Here is a 20,880-nt window from a genome sequence, read left to right as displayed (position 1 = left end):
TGACTGATTCGTCAAAAGATGAAGTAACCCCGCTTGTTGCCAAACTTGACTAGTGATCCTGCAGCCGCCAAACAAATGCTCCATAGATTGGTAGTGCTCAAGACAAAGAGAACAATAGGGGCTCAGATTTAGCCCTCTACTAATTAATAGGTCAGGTAGGGGTAGTTTGTGATGGAGAATTTTTCAAATAAGGTGTTGCACCTTATGAACGGCAGGGACATGCCATATCTTGAGCCAAAGTGGATCAATTTGATGAGAGAAGCCATTCAACATAATACTGTATGCAGAAGCCACAATAAACATACCATTAGATGTTGCTGCCCATATGAATTTATCCTCCCTAGGGAACAATGGAATAGGGATTGAAAGTATTTGGAATGCCACATCCGGAGGCCACCAATGATAAACCACATCTCTTTTCCAAGAGCCATTAGAACAATCTATTAACTCCGCAACCCGCTTCGATGCATTACTAGGCATTGGATATGGAGCAACAGAAGGAGGATGCGATGGAATCCAATAATCAATCCAAGGGTCAATAGACTGCCCATCCCCTACCTAAATAAAAAGGCTCTTCCTGATAAGATCTCTTGCAGAGCTTACCAATTTCCAACCCCAAGATGCATTAGAAGGGCATGATGCTGTGAGGAAATAAGAGTTTGGAAAGTATTTGTTTTTCATCAATCTCCCCCACAACGAATATTGAGATGTGAGTAGTTCCCATGCTTTCTTGGGGAGTAAGGCTTGGTTCATAGCAGCCGACTACTTTATATTAAGACCACCAAACCTCTTTGGTTCGCAAATAGTAGCCCAAACAATAGTGGGAACCATAGTCTTGTTGCCATTAGACCAGAAGAAGTTCTTGCTAGACGCATCCAAGGACTTGTGAATGGAAGACAGGAGCTTAAAACAAGACATTACATATAATGGCATAGCAGACAATGTTGACTGTACCAGCACTAATTTGCCAGTCGGGCTGAGGAATTGTGTCTTCCAATGCTGGAGTTTTTTTATTTACTATTGCCAACAGATCCGAGCAGTGATTCTTAGATAACTTACCTCCCACACAAGGAATCCCCAGATACTTATCTAATGAAGATGTTGGGCTGATTTGAAAAAATTCCCTCATCTGTCTTTTGATCAATGAATCAACGTTGTGACTGAAGTGGGCCCTTGTTTTATTGATGTTAATGGCTTAACCTGAATACCTGCAGTATCCCTCCAACACCGGATCATTATCACCTACAATTCTAACACCCTCCAATTCCCTACAATCCCTCACATGGGAGTGAAATGACCACTTACCCACTGCCTTGGGAAGTGTGTCAAGGCAGTGGGTAAATGGTCATTTCAGCTCTCATGTGAGGGACTGTAGGGGAATTGGAGGGTGTCGGAATTGTAAGTAATAAAAATTCTCCAACACCCCGTTAAATGCTCGAGCTTCCTCCATAGTAGCTTCCCCAAATAGGATGAGGTCATATGCAAATGCCATACCCTGCGCTCGAGATGCCAACGCGGTTTTATTGACTGCCACACGTGCGTGGCCCCTACGCTCACCCTTATGTATTATAAAAAACCGATATAAAAATCTTAAAAAACAGAAGAAAAAAGATATAGAAATATAGAGAGAAGTTTTCATCCAAAAGCGGACGAGTAAGCCCACTGCTTCTAACTGTAAAACCCTTGTCTAGGGTTTTCGGACCATCTTTATCTGGTGAGTCGGCCGTGTTTGTGTTCTCTGCAGGTAGACATGGCGAAACCTGGTCGTGGTCGTCCGGCCACGCCTTCGGGCTCGGACTCGGGTTCGTCTTCTCCGTCCCGCTCTCGCTCGACTTCTGGTTCAGATTCACGTTCTCGTTCACGGTCTCGCTCCATTTCTTCCTCTTCCTCTCGTTCTCGGAGTGTCAGCTCTGGCAGCAAATCCCCTCCGCCCCAGAGAAGAAGGTTTGTCCCTTTTGCTTCCCATCCTTTTCCATTGCAGGATTCTTTGTTTTCCATTAACCCCATTATTGTCTACTCGTGTTCCATTGTACTTCGATGGAAAAGGAAGAATGATTATGTTGGTCCATATTTCTTATTTTTGGTGGTTTGTCTTGTTTCTATTGCTATAGGACAGTTATTCCGAGAATAACGTTTATTTTATAAGTTTAATTTATCATATAACCTGGGAGATGCACCTTATTTGCATAGTGGCTATGCTCTCCTGTTCTGCAAGCGGGAGAGAGTTTTAAATTGATGTCCGTTTAACGGTTGGGCTTCAGTCTTAGAACCTCTGGAGAGCAGATTCCCTTCGTCAAAGAAAGGGTTTGTTAAGGGGGCAATATCACCGTAGCTAGCTTGCTCATATGTTTATGTCTCTCTTTCACCACTGGCTATGGCAGTGGAACTTAAGCTGCAATATTACATTCTCTGTGGTGGTCTAGATGTTCAGCTCAACTAAAGTTTTAATTACTCTCTGGAATTGGCTACATGAATCATGTCCAACCATCCCATGAAATTACAAACTTTCAAATTGGAACTGATGATTCGTAAACATTTTATTTGGTGGTCCAGAATCCTAGTTGTCTTCATAACAATGTAAGCCATGCGTATGGGAGAAAGTTATAGATTGATTTTAGTTTGGGTCTTAGTCTGGTTTAAGGTTTTGTAAGACTGATTTGAGAGGATTCACGAGCACATAGTTCCAATTGGAACAAAAATATGAAACCATTTCCCCTAAAAACAAAAAACTTAGCGCATATAAGATTCATTGTTGGAGACTCTTTCTTGATAGGAACTCCATTGTATGATAACAAAGATATTTTTTTCTCAAATGTAGCCACACCTCTGCAAACGTGCCAATTTTCAATGAGATCAAGGTCTTTTGAGAGAGGAGAGAGTCCCAAGGCTTCATGGAAAGAGTGATAATACTCTGTCCAGCAAAGGGATAGTACAAAAAGGTGTGATGCATTAAATCTTATCTTTCTTTAAAGAAATCTGAATGCCCTTGTTCATGAGATGGTCCACCCCAATGGATTTGCCAGTGGCAACTGGTCCAAAAGAAGGCCACATTGTTAAGAACTGGAGGCTTACAAATCAATTTTGAGAGGAAAATTCACTAGATGCGGCTTCGGTAAACAACTCAGTAAGATTTGAGTGAGAACTGAGAATTTTCATCCAACATCAGTTTTTGCGAGTTTGATATTACAGACCTCATCCAATTATGAGATGAGTTGATAAAAGTGGTGATCTCCCCGTCATTCTAGGTTTTTCTAGAAGTTTGGTATGTATGGCAAAGTCCTAGTTACTTTCATTATCCAACCTCTATTCTAGAGGCTATCTTTCCCAAGGACTTTTTTAATAACTTGAAGGTGGCATGAACATTTGCTTTAATTCCCCTTAGAAAGATGATGTGGTTCAGAGTCCTAGTAAGGATTCTAGAAGTTCATAAGAACAGGAACTACTCTTAGACCAGGATCTGTATAGGAATCGTTTGAAACAGACTTAACTAAATTCAGGACAGAATTAACAGAAAATAAGAAAAATTATGTAACTCACTAACCTGTGATTAGACCAGGCTGAAAACCAGATTGGTTGTAAAGGTTTGTCAGCTCTATCAATTGGTGTAAAAATCTTGAAAATCAGAGATCAAGAAAGAGATGAAACCCAGGCGGTTTGTATTTCAAGCTATGAACAAGAACTGAGATATTAAAACTGATATTGATCTGGAACTGATTAAAAATGATTCTAGCAGATTTCAGATTAGAAGATTAGAAGCAATAAACAAGCAGAACTATGAATCTGATAGGCAGAGTAGAAGAGAGATTATTACGTATATATGTAAGCTCGGGAAATTCCCTACTAGACTCATAGAAGGACTCTTGATCACTTTTGCAATATGAATAAGAAAAATAAAATCAAATCAGGACACTACTCTAGCTAACAAGTATCCTATTCCAACTCTTCTAACAACTACTAATTCCGTATACAAACTTAAACTCCTAAATATAGGCTTATAAATTAGGTCTGTTACAAGGTTTACCCCAGAAACAAGTAGCCTGAGGCCTATAGAACTTATCCTTGCCCCAATATAAGGTCGTCCAAAGCCCAGTTGGGCAGTCTTGAGTCTCTTGACTGCATCAAAAGACAAATGGGATTTTATCACAACACCTTACCATGACCAAGGCCCAAACTTAAATCAATCTATAACTTGTTCCCATGAGCACACTCAATAACAGTATCAACACACCTGTGTTTTGCCACGTGGAAGAGTGATATGGCAGTTCTGATTGCTGATATCTAGGGCATGATGTGGATTGGCCATGTATCAGATTTCGAATCGAAATTCAAAATATCCTTCCACATGCAGGCATACCCTCCCATTTATGTCCATGCACCCCCACTGTAGTCCCGTGCACCCTATTGGTAGTCTGAGATTTGTATAAATTCTTGTTTTGCCACTTGGCAAACTCGGATTGGTCTCGAATTTGACTCATGACAGGTGACCTTGGGTGCACCTGTTCACAAATTTCCAGCCCCAGCTGAAATGCCATATGGCAGTTGTAAAAGGTGTGGACCTGTTATTTGATCGATGCATGGTGAGGTGCCACTCTCTTTAAGTTATTCTTTTCTATTTGCAGAAAAATACGTCACTGAGGCATATCTAAGTATCTGACAGAATAGTAATGGTATTGTTTCCTTATACAGTCCTGCAGGAACAGCCAGGCGTCGTCCGTCTCCTCCACCAACTAAACGGGTTTCACCTCCACCAAGGTAATATACTAATATTTCATGCGAACTTTTTAGTCTTGTTACAAATTGTATTTGGAAAATCAAAATTTGTACAAAGCACTTGGTAATTTAGCAGTTTAGCTTCAAATTCCGTGGATGGCATAATTTTTGTAAGAATTCATCTGTTTGGCTTATTCCTAGTTGTAATGAGTTATGCAACATGGGAATGTGTGTAGTAGGCATAAGTATTTGAGAGGGTGCTTTGACCATATTTTAACTTGTTGCAATTGTTTTCTATATCGTTGGCAAATATGCTTTACTGGCCACAAGATTTAAGCTGGCTGATTGATCGATCTCTCATGACCAGTACAGCCAAAGGCTCACTTATCCAGAAGGAAACAATGTTCTTTTTGAGCAATGGGAGAAGTCATTCAAAAAATATGTACCAGTTAGTCCACTACTCATCAGCTTTATCCCCAGCAGGAGTTGTGAATTAAGAAATCATGAATGCATTATATTATTAAAATGAATCTTGATATGCATCATATGTTTGGACTTTTTAAGCAAGGAATATCATCAAGACATGATCCACCCTTTTGGCAAGATCATTGAGTCATCAGCAAGGGCTGTTTCTGTTGTAAAATGATCTGTTTTAAAGTTAACCTTTTGAAAACCCTCAGGAATTGTTAGGTAGCAAATTTGTTCTATCCAAATTTTACCAGACAGCTGTTAGTATTACAGTAATGGATTCTGAATAAACTCATGGATGAAAGAGCATGTTTTGGGTGTGATACATTTATTATCTGAAAATTTTAATGTTTGAGATTGCTTTTGTCTTCATCTGTGGAAGCATTTATTTTTTGGACCTATTCCTTACCTGTCTCAAAATTAAACCCTTATGTATATAGTCAAACTCTTATCTATAATGCCTTTTATGCAAAAACCTCTAATTTAATCAGCTGGTGATGTATTTCATGTGCATTGCCTTTGGTTGAAGAAAAATAGCTGACATTAGAATGGAATGGATCCTTCCCTTGGCTACCCCTTTGCTCCCAATTTTGTACTTGAAGAGTCCTGGCTGCAATCTATACTTGTTCATTTCATGCATATGTTCTGATGGTTCTAGTTATTTCAGGAAAGCATCTCCAGTTCTCGAGTCTGTAGTTCTGCACATTGATAAGCTAACCAGGAATGTGAACGAAGGACATTTAAGAGAAATATTCAGTAAGTAGGGAAGAAGGCTTTTTTGCATGATCATATTCTAAGTCCTATTTTCCTTCCCATTTAAATTTTGCTTTCCTCCTTACTTGCAGGTAACTTTGGTGAAGTAGTTAATGTGGAACTGAGTATGGATCGTATTGTAAGTTAACAAGTTTAATTTTATTGTGGGTTACACACTTGTTCATTCTATCCTGGTTTGTAATGTGGAAGTGGTTATGTTTCCAGGTAAATCTTCCTCGTGGATATGGCTATGTGGAGTTCAAGACGAGGGCTGATGCAGAAAAAGCCCTACTTTACATGGATGGTGTAGGGTTTAATATATATACTGTAGAATTTTTTTTTTCTTTCTATTTTTGGTGTCTGCTTCCAGTAAATTGATGTTCTCATTGGTGTGATATAGGCTCAAATTGATGGGAATGTTGTTCAAGCAAGATTCACCTTACCTCCACGCCAGAAAGTGTCATCCCCTCCAAAGGCTATTCCTGCCACTCAGAAAAGAGAAGCTCCCCAAAAGGATAATGTTGGTGCTGATGTTGAAAAGGATGGGCAGCGCCAGAGAGAATGTAGGCCACATATTACAGCTGTAGATTTTTTTAATATAACCATGTAATTCTGTTCTGCTCGTAAACAATGACTTTTTTGACCTAATTTCAACAGCTTCTCCACGCCGCAAACCTCTTTCACCACCACGAAGGAGATCCCCTGTAGCACATCGAAGAGGTGAATCACCCCGAAGGCGGCCAGAATCTCCTCCACGACGGCGTGTAGAGTCCCCAGTTCGTCGCCGAGGAGAATCTCCTTATCGTCGTGGTGAAACACCTCCCAGAAGAAGGCCTGCATCTCCAGTTAGAAGACGTTCTCCATCACCTCTTCCAAGGCGGCACAGGTCTCCTGCACGGTTGGCTACCTTTCACTTGAATAGCTTTTCTTCCTATTGATTAATTCACTGGCCATTGACGGATCTTGTCATTAACAGAGCTTCTCCCCGAAGAATACGTGGTAGTCCAGTCCGCAAGCGCTCCCCTGTCCCGCTGAGGCGACGGTAAGTTGCAATTATCCATCCAAACTTAAAGTTGTCTGTTCTATTAATTGGGGCAAAGCTAGGATTGCATGGTGATTTCTGGTAGAGAAGAAGCAATGCTACTGCACCATTCTCTAGATAAGTGAAAGGTCAAGGAAGCCTTGAAATTGTAATCTTGAATGCTGTGGGCATGGTTCTCTTATAATTGCCAAATACTTTTAAGGTTTCTAATTGCCTTGGGTGCGTTTAGCTTTGTAAATTTTGAGTCATGGGTTACTGTTGTGGGCTAGTAGAATTCTCTATTGCAATGTTTTGAAAATTGGCTGAGCTTGAGGTATTTGTGGTGTGGGGCACTGCGGTTAGCCATGTGCCAAGAGGAAGCATAGATGAACCCTCTCCCCTTTTTACTAGATTTTCTTTTGGGGTATGGAACTAGGGATTGAAACTGCCTTTTTTCTAGATGATAATGCTCTATCCGCTAGTTGACGGATAAAAATCGTTTCTTTAATGTCATCCTCCATACTTTGTTATTGCAGACATGGTGAAGTATCGTATCGTCCGATACGTATTGGTTTGGTTGGGTATCGATACGATACCTGCTGATATGATACTTATTTTCCAACCGATACGGTCGCTCTTCAATATGAGTTGGAGGAAATCATCTAACATAAAAAATGACACCATTCTTCACCATTTCAACTAGTTTTGAGAATTTACAGTGCTTAAATCACGGATCGACACAGATTTGGGCGAAAAAGTTGTAAAGTTGCAGATTTGTGTGTGTGTGTGCTCATGACTCTTTTTATCTTATTTTATTTGGTGTTATGCATCACTAGATTAGGTAAAAACGAGTCAAATCCTTGCATCAAGCTGTATCGTGTGAGTTTATTCGATGTTAGCGCAATGTATTTAATGTAACAATTGTTAGAATCTCCTTAAGCACCCAATTTGGATTGAGTTTGACTTACTAAAGTTGTGCATGATTATTTTCCCTTAATATTTCCCTTTTTTTGGGGCTTCTGTACAAATGAATTTGCTTTTTGTCCAGATCTCCTCCTAGACGAGCTCGTAGTCCTCCTAGAAGGTCACCAATCCGTCGGCGTAGCCGCTCTCCTGTTCGTAGGCCTGCTCGGTCACGTTCAAGATCAGTCTCTCCTCGCAGGTAGCTATACCATCTTGTGATGCCAGTGCCTGTTCACATAACATTTTAGAACCATAGAGATAAAACTTTGATGAAATAGCACAATCATGCATGGTTTTTACTTGAGGCGAAAAGTTCATCCTCCCCTGTTCCCCCCCCTTTGTATGTAGTAGTTTTATGTAATTTGATTTTTTTTCCTTTTCTTTTTTCTCCTTAAATCTATTCTTATATTTTATATATTTTTTAATCCAGATATTAGTCAGTTTAATTAAACTTGTCCGTGGAAATTGAAATGGATGCACATTTGTGATTGTGTGATTTTCAGTCTTTTTCATTTGCATTTGACATGTTTCAAGTAGTTTTGCGTGTGTGTGTGTGTGTGTGTGTGTGTGAAGAGGATGAAGATTTTTGTGGATAAAAGACAAAGCATATCACAACAATGCATTGTTGTGGAATTAAATTATCATTCATGATTGAATGCAATTTTTTAATTGTTACTCGATAGGGTCCCTTCAAAAAAGGATCATACCCTTTAGGTCTACAACTTGGTTGATTGGGGATCCATGTCCTAAATTTTCAAAGATGCCAAAGTTATCCTGAATGGTGTTATCTCATGCCCTTCGTTGGAAAATTGACTTTTTTATAATGCTGCTTTGTACATGTTCTATTTTGCTTTATATCCTTGTCTGTACTTCCTATACATGTTACTACCTTGTTAATGAAATCTATTTGTGGGTGCTAATAACCTAAAAAGAAATATAGTTTGATTTTCTGCTGAGATCCTGATTTCTTGAGACAGCCAAACTGACACTCCACTCGTCCATCTCAACCCTTGTTTCACACATAAAAATGCGACAGTTCCTGGTTCTGTCAGCTCATTTCTTTCATTGTTAACATTTTATTCAGGATATGTCGTGGGTGATGCGAAACCCGGATCACAAAATACCGTATTGGGTTTACTATAAGCCCACTCCAAACAATAGAAAACCCAAATCAAAGTTATATGGGCAATGCTGTACTTCTCTTGTATTCAAAAGGAACCACATTAATAGAGGTGGAGTTATAACATAAAAGAAGCTACTACTTGGCGAGGGGTATTTCTGGAATTAAAATAAGGATGGGAATAATAGGATAAAGAAAGAAGTAGTGGTGGGAGGTATTTATGGTAAAACAACAGAAGGGAGAAGTATTGTGGAGGGGAAATGGTGACAGTTTGTCTTGCACCTCTGGAAAACAGAACAGCAGCAAGGAAGGAGATTTTTGAAGAGGAAAGCTCCCTTACAAAAGCCTCAACCAAGGTAGGAATTTGGATTTTGAGTTGAAACTAGGAGTTCAATCAGGTTCAGCTCGCATAACCCTAAATTCCTGTGGAAGGAGGATTACTCAATCGCGACATCACTCTTTCTAATGCTGTGATACGAGCTGCAAACTGCAAAGCTTCTAGATTAGTCGACCAACACTGAAACAAATAACTCAAAGAAGGTTTGATCTGCTGGACCTGAACATGGTGGCAAGAACAAGTTATAGATAATGTATGAGTTGGTTCTGTAAATGGAGGAGTTTCACTGGGTAAGGGGCTGGGTTAGTAGTGCTTCCTTTGATCCAAAGCTCAAGGTGATAAGGGATGAATCAATGGAGCTTGATTATTCTTTCCCGAACAGAATGCAATCGACAGGTTTGAAAAAAATAATATTAAAGATAAAGAAGATTTAGGGAGGAAAAAGAGAAGAATAAGAATGAAAGAAAAGGGAAGGAGGAGAGAGATGAGGGAAGTGGGGGAGAGAGATCGCACAATCACGTCACACATCCCTTAACCAAGCACTCACAAGTCCATTATCTTCAATCTAAACTCCAATGTAGGATTACATGCTTTTTAATAGGTAAATATAACTCCTAAAACAGTAACTCTTAAACTAGGAAACATAAATCAACTCGAACAAGTAAAACCCAATAGCCTCCTACGTAATCTACCCAGATAAAAAGAAAGATTACATGATTATCCCAAAATTGAAATGAATCCCAAATTTCCTACTAAACCCAAAAAACCCAATTGGACCCGGTTCATCTCCATATGGGCTCCCTAAGGGTGGCAACCTAATCGTTCAAACCGGCCGGTCTGACCCGATCGAGCCCAATCCAATCTGAACCGAACAGAGGCCTTATCGGTTCGGCTCTGGTTTGCGGGTTAGAGCACCATTCGGTTTCGGCTCGGTTCGAGCTAAACCGATGGGCTGCCGATTGGCCCGAACAGAACCGAACCGAACACTGAAACGACCCCGAGCCCTAAAAACACTACCTAATCCCTACCCAAAACCGCTGTATGCATGGTTTTCAAACTGAACCGAACCGAATTAAAACCGATAGCACAAAACCAACCGAACCCGAGTACAATCCGAAACCAAGCCAAAACCGAAAAGTCCTTATTGGTTCAGTTTCGGTTTCCCTGAAACGCACACCAAAACCACCCGATCGACACCCTTAGGGTTCCCCTATGGATTTGGGCCCGTCCATGGAAGTACACCCTGCATCAATGAGACTGATGCAGTAGCACTTCCATGGATCGGTCCAAACTCCTTTGGGAATCCAGACAGAGATGAACTGGGTCCAATTTTGGCCTTGGTCTAGTAGGCTATTTTAGGATTTTATTTATTTCTACTTTGGGATTAACATGTAATCTTTTATTTTATTTGGGTAGGTTAAGTAGGAGATAGCTACATAGGAATTAGTTTCCTACTGATGCAGTAGCACTTCTGTGGATAGGCCCGAACCCGTTTGGGAATACAGACGGAGATGGAAAAGTTCCAAATTTGGCCTTTAGTCTAGTAGGATATTTTAGGATTTTATTTATTTCTACTTTGGGATTAACATGTAATCTTTTATTTTTATTTGGGTAGTTAAGTAGGAGATAGCTACGTAGGAATTGGTTTCCTAATGGTTTTGAGTTTACAAACTAGAATAGGTTTCTTCTCTTTTATATGCATTTACTCTGTTGGAATTTAGATTTGAAGAATGGATTGAGTTTTGTTTTCATTGAAGCTTGCGTGGCCTAGGGCAGCTTGGCTGCTATTCCTTTTCTTCCCTCTTTTCCATGCGATATGGTTTCCTTCTCCTCTTCTTCCCTGTTACCTGCATTACTGTTGGGTTGATTATAAACTGCGAACTCCTTGGAATCTAATCCATTTATTCTGAGATTTTGGGAGTTTGTTTGCTGCCCCTAGGCGACCAGTCTTGCTAAATCCTAAACTTAAATCTTGCTATAGAAGGGAAATATTGACTGGAGATCAAACCTGTTTCACCTCTATGGCCAGAATTAGTTGCAGGTTCTGAATCGTCTCTCCTCATGAACTGTTTTGGTATGTGGACATTTGATTGAGAGAAAACTCCTAGTTGTGACTCAAATTTCAAACTCTCAGCTTGTTTGAGGTTTTTTTAAAGGAGATTTCTTCTCCAATAATCCCCCCGTGCCACTGTTTGATTCGTCTTCCCCATCCCACGATATGTTGTTTCTTATTTTATTCACCCACTTCCAAAAATACCCTCCTCTTTAACCTTTAATATTCCTTTAGTCTTATTTTGTGTTTATTCCAACTCTACCCCCTTTCTTTAAATTGTAATCTCTCTTATATGCTGTTCTTTCTTTATCCCTTAAGCACATTCAAGATTCTATTTATTTACCAAGTTGCCACCCTAAAAAAAACTAAAATATTTACTGTTTTGCCACTAAGCTCTTGATTTGAGTCTTCTAGTACCTGGGTGGGCCTATAGTGAACCCAAAGAGGGTTTTGTGACCTGGGTTCCGCATCAGACTCTACATTTGTAGCAGCCTCGCATGGATCTCTTGTAGTTACAATTATCCAAACAAAATAAATGAAAAAATTTCACTTCATGAATTATTTACTGTGAAGACTTAATTTTCATTGCTGTTATTTATACCTTCCTAGATAACTTTCTACAATTTTGACATGTATTTTGTGTGGAATTGCCATTTTTTGCAATAGGGGTCGAGCACTGGCTCAAAGACGTGGAAAATCTTCATCCTATTCTGGATCACCAAGTCCTCGCAAGGTATCTATAATCTTACTGTTATCTCTCACAGTTTAAATGTATTTGAAACCTAGAGTGTCTTTTCCAGTTCTAATGAACTTATTGCAACACAGGGAGCAAGGAAAATTTCAAGAAGTCGTAGCCCAAGAAGGTAGCATAATATTCTCTTACGTTCTAATGGTTTTCTTCCTATTAGGGAAAGTAAGGTGGTAAATCCAAAGCCATCTTTTATTTAATAATCTGATTATTTCATTGCATATCCAATTTCGATTAGATGTTAGACGGATCAACGCTTGGTTGATCCAAATTCAAATCCATTAAGGATTCAGATTTCAGGATGGATTTAGATATACAATAGTCCCACATTAAGTATATCTGTATGAACCCTAAAATTGTAGCAAGTTAATAGAAGGGATCTAGACCAACCGTTTGGGAGTTCATTCCCTCACTGTTGTCTGTTTCTGCCACATAGATTGATGATTTGGTCTTATAACTGTTGGATAGGCTGATTTCAAATTTACTGGCCTAAATCAGGCATTTGGCCCATTAGGTGTGGGCCTCTTCCCCTCTTTCCAGCTTTCCCTGTCCATCAAACAGAATTGACCTTTTCTGAACAAATTTCAAAGCATTTTTCTGATATGTGGCAATGTCTAGTGGGAATAAATTCGACACTTCACTAGATGATAATATGGATAACATGTCCACAAAGTTTGAGTGTGTTTTCCAATGGACTTCGAGAGCAACTAAGAGCACTGATGATCTTGCTAAGCAGGGCTTTGTTCGTCCTAGGCTGTGTTTTGGGAAGAGTTTCTTCTCCCCCACCTCCCCTCTTTTTTGATTTTATTTTATTTATTTTTTTTAATGAATAACAAATTTTATTGATAAGAAAATGATTGTACAAGGTGGTGACCTAAACAGAACGGAAGGGCACAAATCGTAAACTCTGGTAAACAAGAGAATACAACCCACAACCAAAACCACCACTCAAAGCTACGAAGGGAGTTCATGATTTGAACGCTATATTTGCCTTGCCATTTTTGTTTAGCAAGCATATCTACCGAGTAATTAGTAGACCTTGGCTTCCAATTGGATCAAGTAGTTCACTTGGGAAGCCAAAAAAATTATTATTATTTTTTAAAATTCTAATGATGTTGGTGAATCTCCATGATGTGTCCTCTGGAGAGTCAACTGATGCTATTGCCGTGGTCGAGTCCCCTTAAACCAATAAATCAATGAAACTCTTCTCTATTAGCAAACTCCAATGCAACTGAAGATAGAATTTTAGAATGAATGGACTCTCCCTCTCCAATTGGGCTCAAATAAATCTTTGTTTTTTTAAACAATAACTCCGGAGCTTGACGTAATAACACCTCCTAGTCCTGATGGATCAGGTTTCTCAATGAATATCATTCTTTCTTTGATGATTGTCACAAGATAGTACAATCTGGTGTCTGTTGTACTGAAGAGTTCTTCTGGGCTGTTTACCTTGTGACTAGATTGTTTTGTTGAAGTCATGGATGCACTAATAAGTTTTGGTTCTTCATATTACTTGCTGCGTATCATATATTTTTTTATAATAGGATCAAGTTTTCTTCTTTGCAATTTTTCAAACTTTGCCCCCATCCTGCTTAGCTCTTCAGTATTATTATTGTCGTCGTCTTGGATCCTTTGTTGGATGTACTTAGTGCTACAGGTCCCTTGACTTGTCTCCAGTTATAAAACAAAAATATTTCAAATTAGAACTGTGTAGTCTACTAAATCGTAATGGGCTTGGGCTTTGTGTATTGGCCCAGCTTGATGTGCAGCTGAAAGATGCCACCACTCTATCCTGCCCCCTCTTTTCAACTTCCATATATGGACATGAAAGAGCAAGCTAAATACACAGGTTACAATGTACTTCCAATGCCGATAAGATGTTCTGTGATTGTTAAGGGTGTCAACTGTCAACCGGAACTGAAAATCAAAACCAGATTCAACCGATAAGAATGGTGTTGATAATTATGGAAAGCTTGTCATGAACCAAGGTCATCTTCTCTGGCAACGGCCATGAAACTAGTAGCAACAGGAGCCAGCAAGCCAATAGCAAGGAGCCATGAAATAAAGCGAAACCCACAGAAAGAGCTTGTTAGAAGAGAGAAAAAGGGAATATTGAAGGTACTATGTAGTCCTCAGCAGCAACAACACTTCTATACTTAATATAATGCAAACAGATTGAACTGGGAGGGGCCAAGTCCGAATAAGCTCTGTAGAAGGGTAAGAAAGAACTTGGGAGATAGATTAGAGAATGCTATAACCGAACAACTCTAGCCATCAAACTTATAAAAAATATATGAATCTAAGAGAATGTGTGAGAAAATGGATGGCAACAGAGACGATGACTCCCTTTCTAAGTGTAGCAACTGTGAATCGAACCGACCGGAACATTATTAGTTGGTTTGGTTACGCTTTGGTCTAGTGTAGGCAATTTTTAAATCAATTCGGTTTGGTATTGAGCCAATATACTGTCGATTCCAGATTGACAAGACCCGATAAAACCGAACGAACCAATAATACGAAAACATATGGGCAAACTGATTAAAACCTGTTCATTATTTGGTCCAAAAAACTTGTTTTTGTACATTAAAACCGAATGTTTTTGGGTCTCTTATTGATTCGTTTCACTGTTGAGAATTGAGACTTAGGGAGAGAAACTGGGAGAGATTGAGAGTGAGTGAGAGACGAAAAGGGAAAGTGGGCCTTTTCTTGTTGACAAACGAGCCGGTGTCGCTGGTGCCGTCCATTTTCTCACACATTCTTTTTTATTGCATCAAATTTTTATGAGTTTGATGGCTAGAGCTGTTCGGATCCTACATTCGTTAAGCTGTTATGGAAGGTCTTTCTTCTCCTTCTACAGAGCTACTTGGACTTGGCCCCTTCCAGCTCGATCTGTTTGCTAGAGATGTCAATGATGCAGACAAGTCACTTAAAGGGCTTATATTTTTGGAAATCAGCCTTGGGTTGGGTGATGTAGGTGTTGGGCCGTTGATCCCTTGGGTTTTCTTTCTAATGGGCCTAAAATTTGTGTAGAAAGTAGGAAAACGGAGTTTACTTCATTAGTAGGCTCTCTTTGGTATAGGTTTTATTTTTGATTTTTGCCTCTTTAACAAAACTCATTTGTGAAAACCATTTTTGGTCAAAACATAAAAATCGTTTGGCAACCAATAGACATAATAGATTGTGTACTCAGAAATAGGTTTGGTATACTTTTGTGCAAAATGATTTTTGTGATCCTTGCAGATGTCATTTCCAACTCTTATGAACAATTCAGTTTTATGTCATCGCATAGAGAAGTGGTTTAAGTTCTTTGGATTTTTTTTTAGACAGAAGCAACACATGCTGATCTGATAGGGAATATAAATTGGCATACAATCATCTATAACCATGAGTTGCACTAACCCATGATCTTGACCAATACAGGATGAGTTGAGCTGGTAAAATTTTACATGGTGCCTGAGCCTGAGACTGGCTACTTGGTAGTGAGTCTTGAGTTGGAAACTTGGAATCCTTGGCAACCCTTGATGTAACCCTTCCGTAGCATTAGGGGTGTCAATGGGTCGGTTCGGTCCGGTTTCGGTTCGGGCTTTTCAGTTTCGGTGTGACTTTTATAGAAACCGAAACCAATCCAATAAGAAACGTTCGGTTTCGGCTCGGTTTCGGTTTCGGTGCGGTTCGGTTTCGTGTCGGTTTCAGTTTATGATAACGGGTTGATATCGGTTTGGATTCGGTTCGGTACCGATTTGATATAACTAGTAAGGTTCGGTTAGTGCTTATTTGGCACATACTTACAGAGGAATTGTGAAAGAGGATACCTATAGCACACCTCATGTAGTTGGGTTAAGGCTTAGTTTGCATTTGCTATGCAACCATACCTATAATTCCAGTTCAGTGGAAACGATGCAACCACTTCCGAAAGAATAACATGTCCGATGTACCCCCTTACCCCAGTCAAAACAAATTGAACCCAGCAAACAATTGGGAGAGGAAACTAACCAATCCATGTGTCAGAATTATGCATATAAACAAAACCCAGTAATTAAAACTTAATTTCACAGAAAATGGGGAGACTAGAGAGCAGAAAATTAAAACTAACCAACCCAGATGTCAAAATATGCTTGAAAATTTGTTTAGTATATTGAAAATTTGAAATGAGTTCTTTACCTTCAATGGTTGGCAACTGGGGCCGCAAAGTGCAGAAACGGTTTTCCTTCTCGATCTCTTTCTTTCTTTCTCTCTCAACTTTCAGGGCCAAATGGTGCAAGTTGTGCAACAAACAAATTCAGAAATCAAAAGGAAAATCGAAAACCTAAAAGAACTCAATGGGAACAACTGAACAATTTTAAGAGGATGACTTGAGTGTGCCTGTGCTGTGATTGTCGAGAGCCTGTGCCGTTGTTGCCGGTGCCGCTGAGAGTTGAGGATGAGGTCCGGTGTCTCTGCCGCTAAGGCGTTGAGAGAGAAAGGGAAAGAGTCGAAAGAGATGAGATGGTCTTGAGGCTTGAGTGCTGGCGGCGCTGAGAGTCTGAGACTATGAGAGTGAAAGACGAAAAACGGAAAAAGAGTGAAAGTCGAATAGGTCGATCTCTCATTTTAGGGTATTTTGGTTTTAGTATCGGTTCGGTTTGGGTTCAATTGGACGGGTTCACTGGCGCACCGTCGGGCTAGCCCGAACCAAACCGAACAGAAACCGAATGCTGCCTAAGTCCACAAACCGAACCCGATCCAATAAGAGACCGGTCCGGTGTGGTCCGGGCTCATTCTGGTCGGTTCGGGCCGGTTTTATCGGTTCGGGTTGGGTATTGACACCCCTACGTAGCATGAGAGAAAGCATCTCAGGTCTACTAGAGTTGAGACATTTGAGTATATATTAATTGGCGTGGTTTCAGTTTATCAACAGAAGCTAATGCCTTCTCTTGTTGGTGCGTTGTAGTATTGGATTTAGAGAAGCATTAAGAGAATCACGGTGACCTTTGCTTTCTTGTGCCTGGAGGTCTAGAAGTACAGCAGGAAGTAACCCAGTCCAGGCCTATTTACTTGCTAATTCCAGGTAAGAACTATGGTGAAAACATGATCCTACGAGATTTCTACTGACCACCAGTTTTGAATCTGGATCCAAATGCCCTCTCTCCACAACTCACTTGCCCATAACTACATTCTTCTTTGTTTAACAATGCCCATAGCTACCCAACGTTTTTAAAAATCAGATTAGAAGTGGCAGAATTGGTCGATTTGACTACCAGAATCAACCAGGCCTGATTACAATATACCCTGATTCTTTATTACTCAATCCAACAGAGTTTGGCTGTAGTCCAAGTAATTCTGGTGTTGAGTTTAGGGTTGGAGAGAGAGATGGTGCTGTAATGGAGGGAAATCGGAGGCTGCACAGAGTGTTGAGTTTAGGGTTGGAGGCGGAGAGATCTGAGTTTAGGGTTTGTTTGCGGCAGAGAAGAGAATAGGGGTGAGATGAGAGATGAGGGACGAGAGAGAGTGAGAGAGAAGGGTTTTGTTTTCTTATTTACAACTTTGTGGGTAATTTACAAATTTAACCCCACAAGATAGCCATTGCAAACACGTGCATTTTAAGTTTCTTAACTTCAGTGCACAAATAGCAAAAAACCGTTTTCTAGAAAAAATCATAAATGGCTTTTAACCTGTTTTTGGTTTTTGATTTTTTTCACTCTAATTTAAATAGAAACAGGCTCCATAAACGATACCAAACGCAACCAAAAACATTTTTTAAGGTAAAAATAAAAAATAAAAACTATACCAAAGATGGCCGTAGTTAAAATAATGTTTTGAGTCAGCTTCTTTCATTATTTTAGACTTCTAGTTTTCTAGTCAATTTATTTTACCTTATTAGTTAGGGATTGACTTAGGCCTTTCCATTTTAGCGTTTCGAGTTTTTTTTAATTCTTTTATATAAGTTCGTAAGGGGCTACAGCCTTGTATATTAATTTGATTGATGAGATTGAGAAGAAAACATAGCTTTGTGCTTTGCTCTGTGAGAGAGTATGGTGGGATGCCATTGGTGAGAGGCCATGGGTGAGAGACCAGAGTCTGAGAGAGACTACCCTATCTTCTTCTTTGCTTTCTTGTGGACTGGTTATCACTTGTGACTGGTCTCCATTAGTCAAAGGCTGAGGGATGGACTCCACAATGTTTTGACTATTTCCATTTCTCTTCTAAGTAGCTCTTTTTGTGGGTTTTGCTTTATTTCAGTGGTTCCTCGCAGCATTATGTGGCTTGCTGGCTCCTGTTGCCACTACTCGGCCATTGCTAGAGAGTATGCCCTTGGTTCATTACTTGCTTTCCATGGTTCTCAAAACAAGTTTTGCTTTCTTCAAATGGCGGTTTCAACTAAAAGTTGTTTTGGTTTTCATGTTTCAATGGTGGTTTACTGATTTTCCACTTTGAAAAATGGGTTTTGCTTTTTCTACAAATGTCAATATTTTTTCTTGTTAATGTTTTGGCTGGCAAGAGAAGGGTGATGATGTGGCTTGTTCTTTGGAATGATGCAATGGTTTTTGGAAAACCAATCTGGAGATCAGTTTTGGAAGAATTACGTTGGGTTTTGATACCACGGGCTGTATGTTGTTTTCGACAAAAACTTTCTTGATCCTGTAGAACCATTAGTGGATTTGATTTTGTTATTTAAAATTAAATCATATTTTTATCTAAAACTACTAATAGCTCTACATATTGAAATAATAGCATCTCTTGCCTTCTATTGAAATTGAGAATTGTCTTCCTACTAAGAAGAGCAAGGGACAAATCACTTTGGTCTCCTTGAAAAGAGCAAGGAATATTGCTCCCATCCATTGGTTTCGGTTTGACCAGGCTGATAAAAAAAAAACTGTGTAGCCTAAACCGATTATTAAATGGTTTTGGTTTGGGGACTTGGAACAGATTAATAATTGGTTTGGGTCCATTACAACCCAAATCCATAAATTGAAACCGAACCGATTGATTCCCATAGCGATTGTAGGATGCGGCAAGAAGTACTTGATATGGTTTGTAGAGGATCTGGACTGTACTGGCATATCCATTTTGACTTCTTTGGGGTGAGTTTCTGCGTCTAGATCAGTGTGCTACATCCATTATCCAGTATTGGCGCACTGGCTATATTGTTAATTTGTTGCATATCTAATCTCCTCCAAGTTGTGTCACTTTAAACCCAAAATTTCTGGGATAAAGGGACCGAGTATTGGAGTACAGTATTTGGGGGATAAATCTGGCTCAAATGTAAGAAGACTGGACAAGAGACAAGTTGTGCAAATACCTTTTAACCAGCTGGTTTCATTAAATAACAATTTTCTTGTGTAGCCTCATTTTTTGATCAAGAGTGGATTCTGTGCAGGCCTGGCCGAGGAAGAAGCAGTAGCAATAGCCGTAGCAGCAGTTCCCCGCCTCCTAAACCATAATAAGTTACTCAACTAAACAACAGGTAGATTTCTATCCCCGTCCCCATGCTCTTCCCCCTCTTTTCCCCAAAATCCCCTCTTCCCCAAACCCCTGCCCTCCCAAATCGAAAAAAAGAGTGAATATATGGACATTTTGATGTTAGTTTGGAAAGGGAAACCCAGAAACATAAGACAGCAGTAAGATCTCTTCATGGCTCGCAAAGTTGGTGGTTTTCTGCAGTTGGAATCATGGCCTGCCTTGCATGAGAAATGTGCTTTCTGACATTGGCTGTTCCAATTTGTCTTACATTTGTAGTCTATTGCTAGACTTATGTTGTATGCATTGATGCTTCTAGAATGAGGCCATTTGATAATGGGCTTGTTTTTTTGTCACTTTGAATTCTTCTCCCTTCTTATTATACTGGACTCTAAATTTTTTGTTTTCTCAAGTATGTTTTAGCACTCTCCTGATAGGTGAGAGGGCAGTGGTCAATATGCTCAGAATTTAGTACTCGGATTTAACTATCATTAGTGTTGGATTGTTGTGAGAATATTCATAATAACCTGCCAAGTGAGAGATTATGGTAATCTGCTCCACCACATTCCCATGTATTGATATATTCTCTTGTTTTCAGGTTGCCATGTTTTTATAAGAGAAGTATCATTTTTCCTTTTGATTTTCAAAACCTTATTTTGTCACTTGGTTTGGTTAAATTTTGTTTTGGTTGAAACTCAACATGAGCAGACGACCTTGGATCCACCTATCTACAAAATTTCAGCTTTATCTATCTTAGGAAAAAAAAAAAAAAAAAACCAAAAAAAAGAATTTTCATTAAAAAAAATAATAATGAAATAAGGGCATCAACTACAAAAGCCCGTTTTGATTTGGTTTATGTATGATGTAACATATAAGAGGAAAAATGATTCATGTGAAGGTCCAGCCCAACTGCACCGACGTTTTATCCATCTTGCGGGATTGTATTCTCGAGCAGTTAGGCAGGTGGCGGATAGACTACCCGGAGAGACTAGTTACATTGGCAGGGTGGACATGCCTTTATGAATGGTCCGCCATAGTTTTCTTGTTTTTATTGTCTGTTACCTCTTGTCTTACACCATGGTGGGACTGTCGTGCTATTTTGTTGGGGATGAGGGAGGCTTCTTTTGTGCGCGAGGTTATTGAATGTTAACCCTCTCACTCTAAGATAAAGGGGAGAAAGAGTTGCATGAACGTTGGTGCGGCTGTGTTGGATTTACAGGTTTATTTCGGAATACTTGCGGCTCTGTCTAGGAAGAAAGTGAAGTGAAAT

The 20,880-nt window shown here is 39.6% G+C and overlaps 1 protein-coding gene across 2 annotated transcripts; it reads left to right on the top strand.

Annotated features, from left to right (window-relative positions):
• Positions 1-1,659: 1,659 nt before the first annotated feature.
• On the top strand, positions 1,660-19,853 carry LOC122667053 (serine/arginine-rich splicing factor SR45-like). 2 transcript variants are annotated; one of them, XM_043863233.1, is made up of 13 exons: positions 1,662-1,944; positions 4,687-4,752; positions 5,846-5,934; positions 6,024-6,070; positions 6,157-6,237; positions 6,332-6,494; positions 6,589-6,829; positions 6,908-6,973; positions 8,001-8,114; positions 12,092-12,158; positions 12,251-12,288; positions 19,531-19,625; positions 19,671-19,853. In XM_043863233.1, exons 1-12 carry the CDS (start codon positions 1,751-1,753, stop codon positions 19,592-19,594), a joined length of 1,230 nt encoding a protein of 409 aa, XP_043719168.1. In that variant the 5' UTR covers positions 1,662-1,750; the 3' UTR covers positions 19,595-19,625; positions 19,671-19,853. The 2 variants fall into 2 exon arrangements, with proteins under 2 accessions (XP_043719176.1, XP_043719168.1); XM_043863241.1 differs by lacking the exon at positions 8,001-8,114 and having other exon boundaries at positions 1,660-1,944; positions 19,531-19,678.
• The last annotated feature ends 1,027 nt before the right edge of the window (positions 19,854-20,880 follow it).

The sequence above is a fragment of the Telopea speciosissima genome, chromosome 1 (genome assembly GCF_018873765.1).
Source record: "Telopea speciosissima isolate NSW1024214 ecotype Mountain lineage chromosome 1, Tspe_v1, whole genome shotgun sequence".
In the NCBI taxonomy this organism is placed as follows: Eukaryota; Viridiplantae; Streptophyta; class Magnoliopsida; order Proteales; family Proteaceae; genus Telopea; species Telopea speciosissima.
Note: the sequence above shows the minus strand (reverse complement) of the source record. Positions and strands in the feature narration are given on the sequence as shown.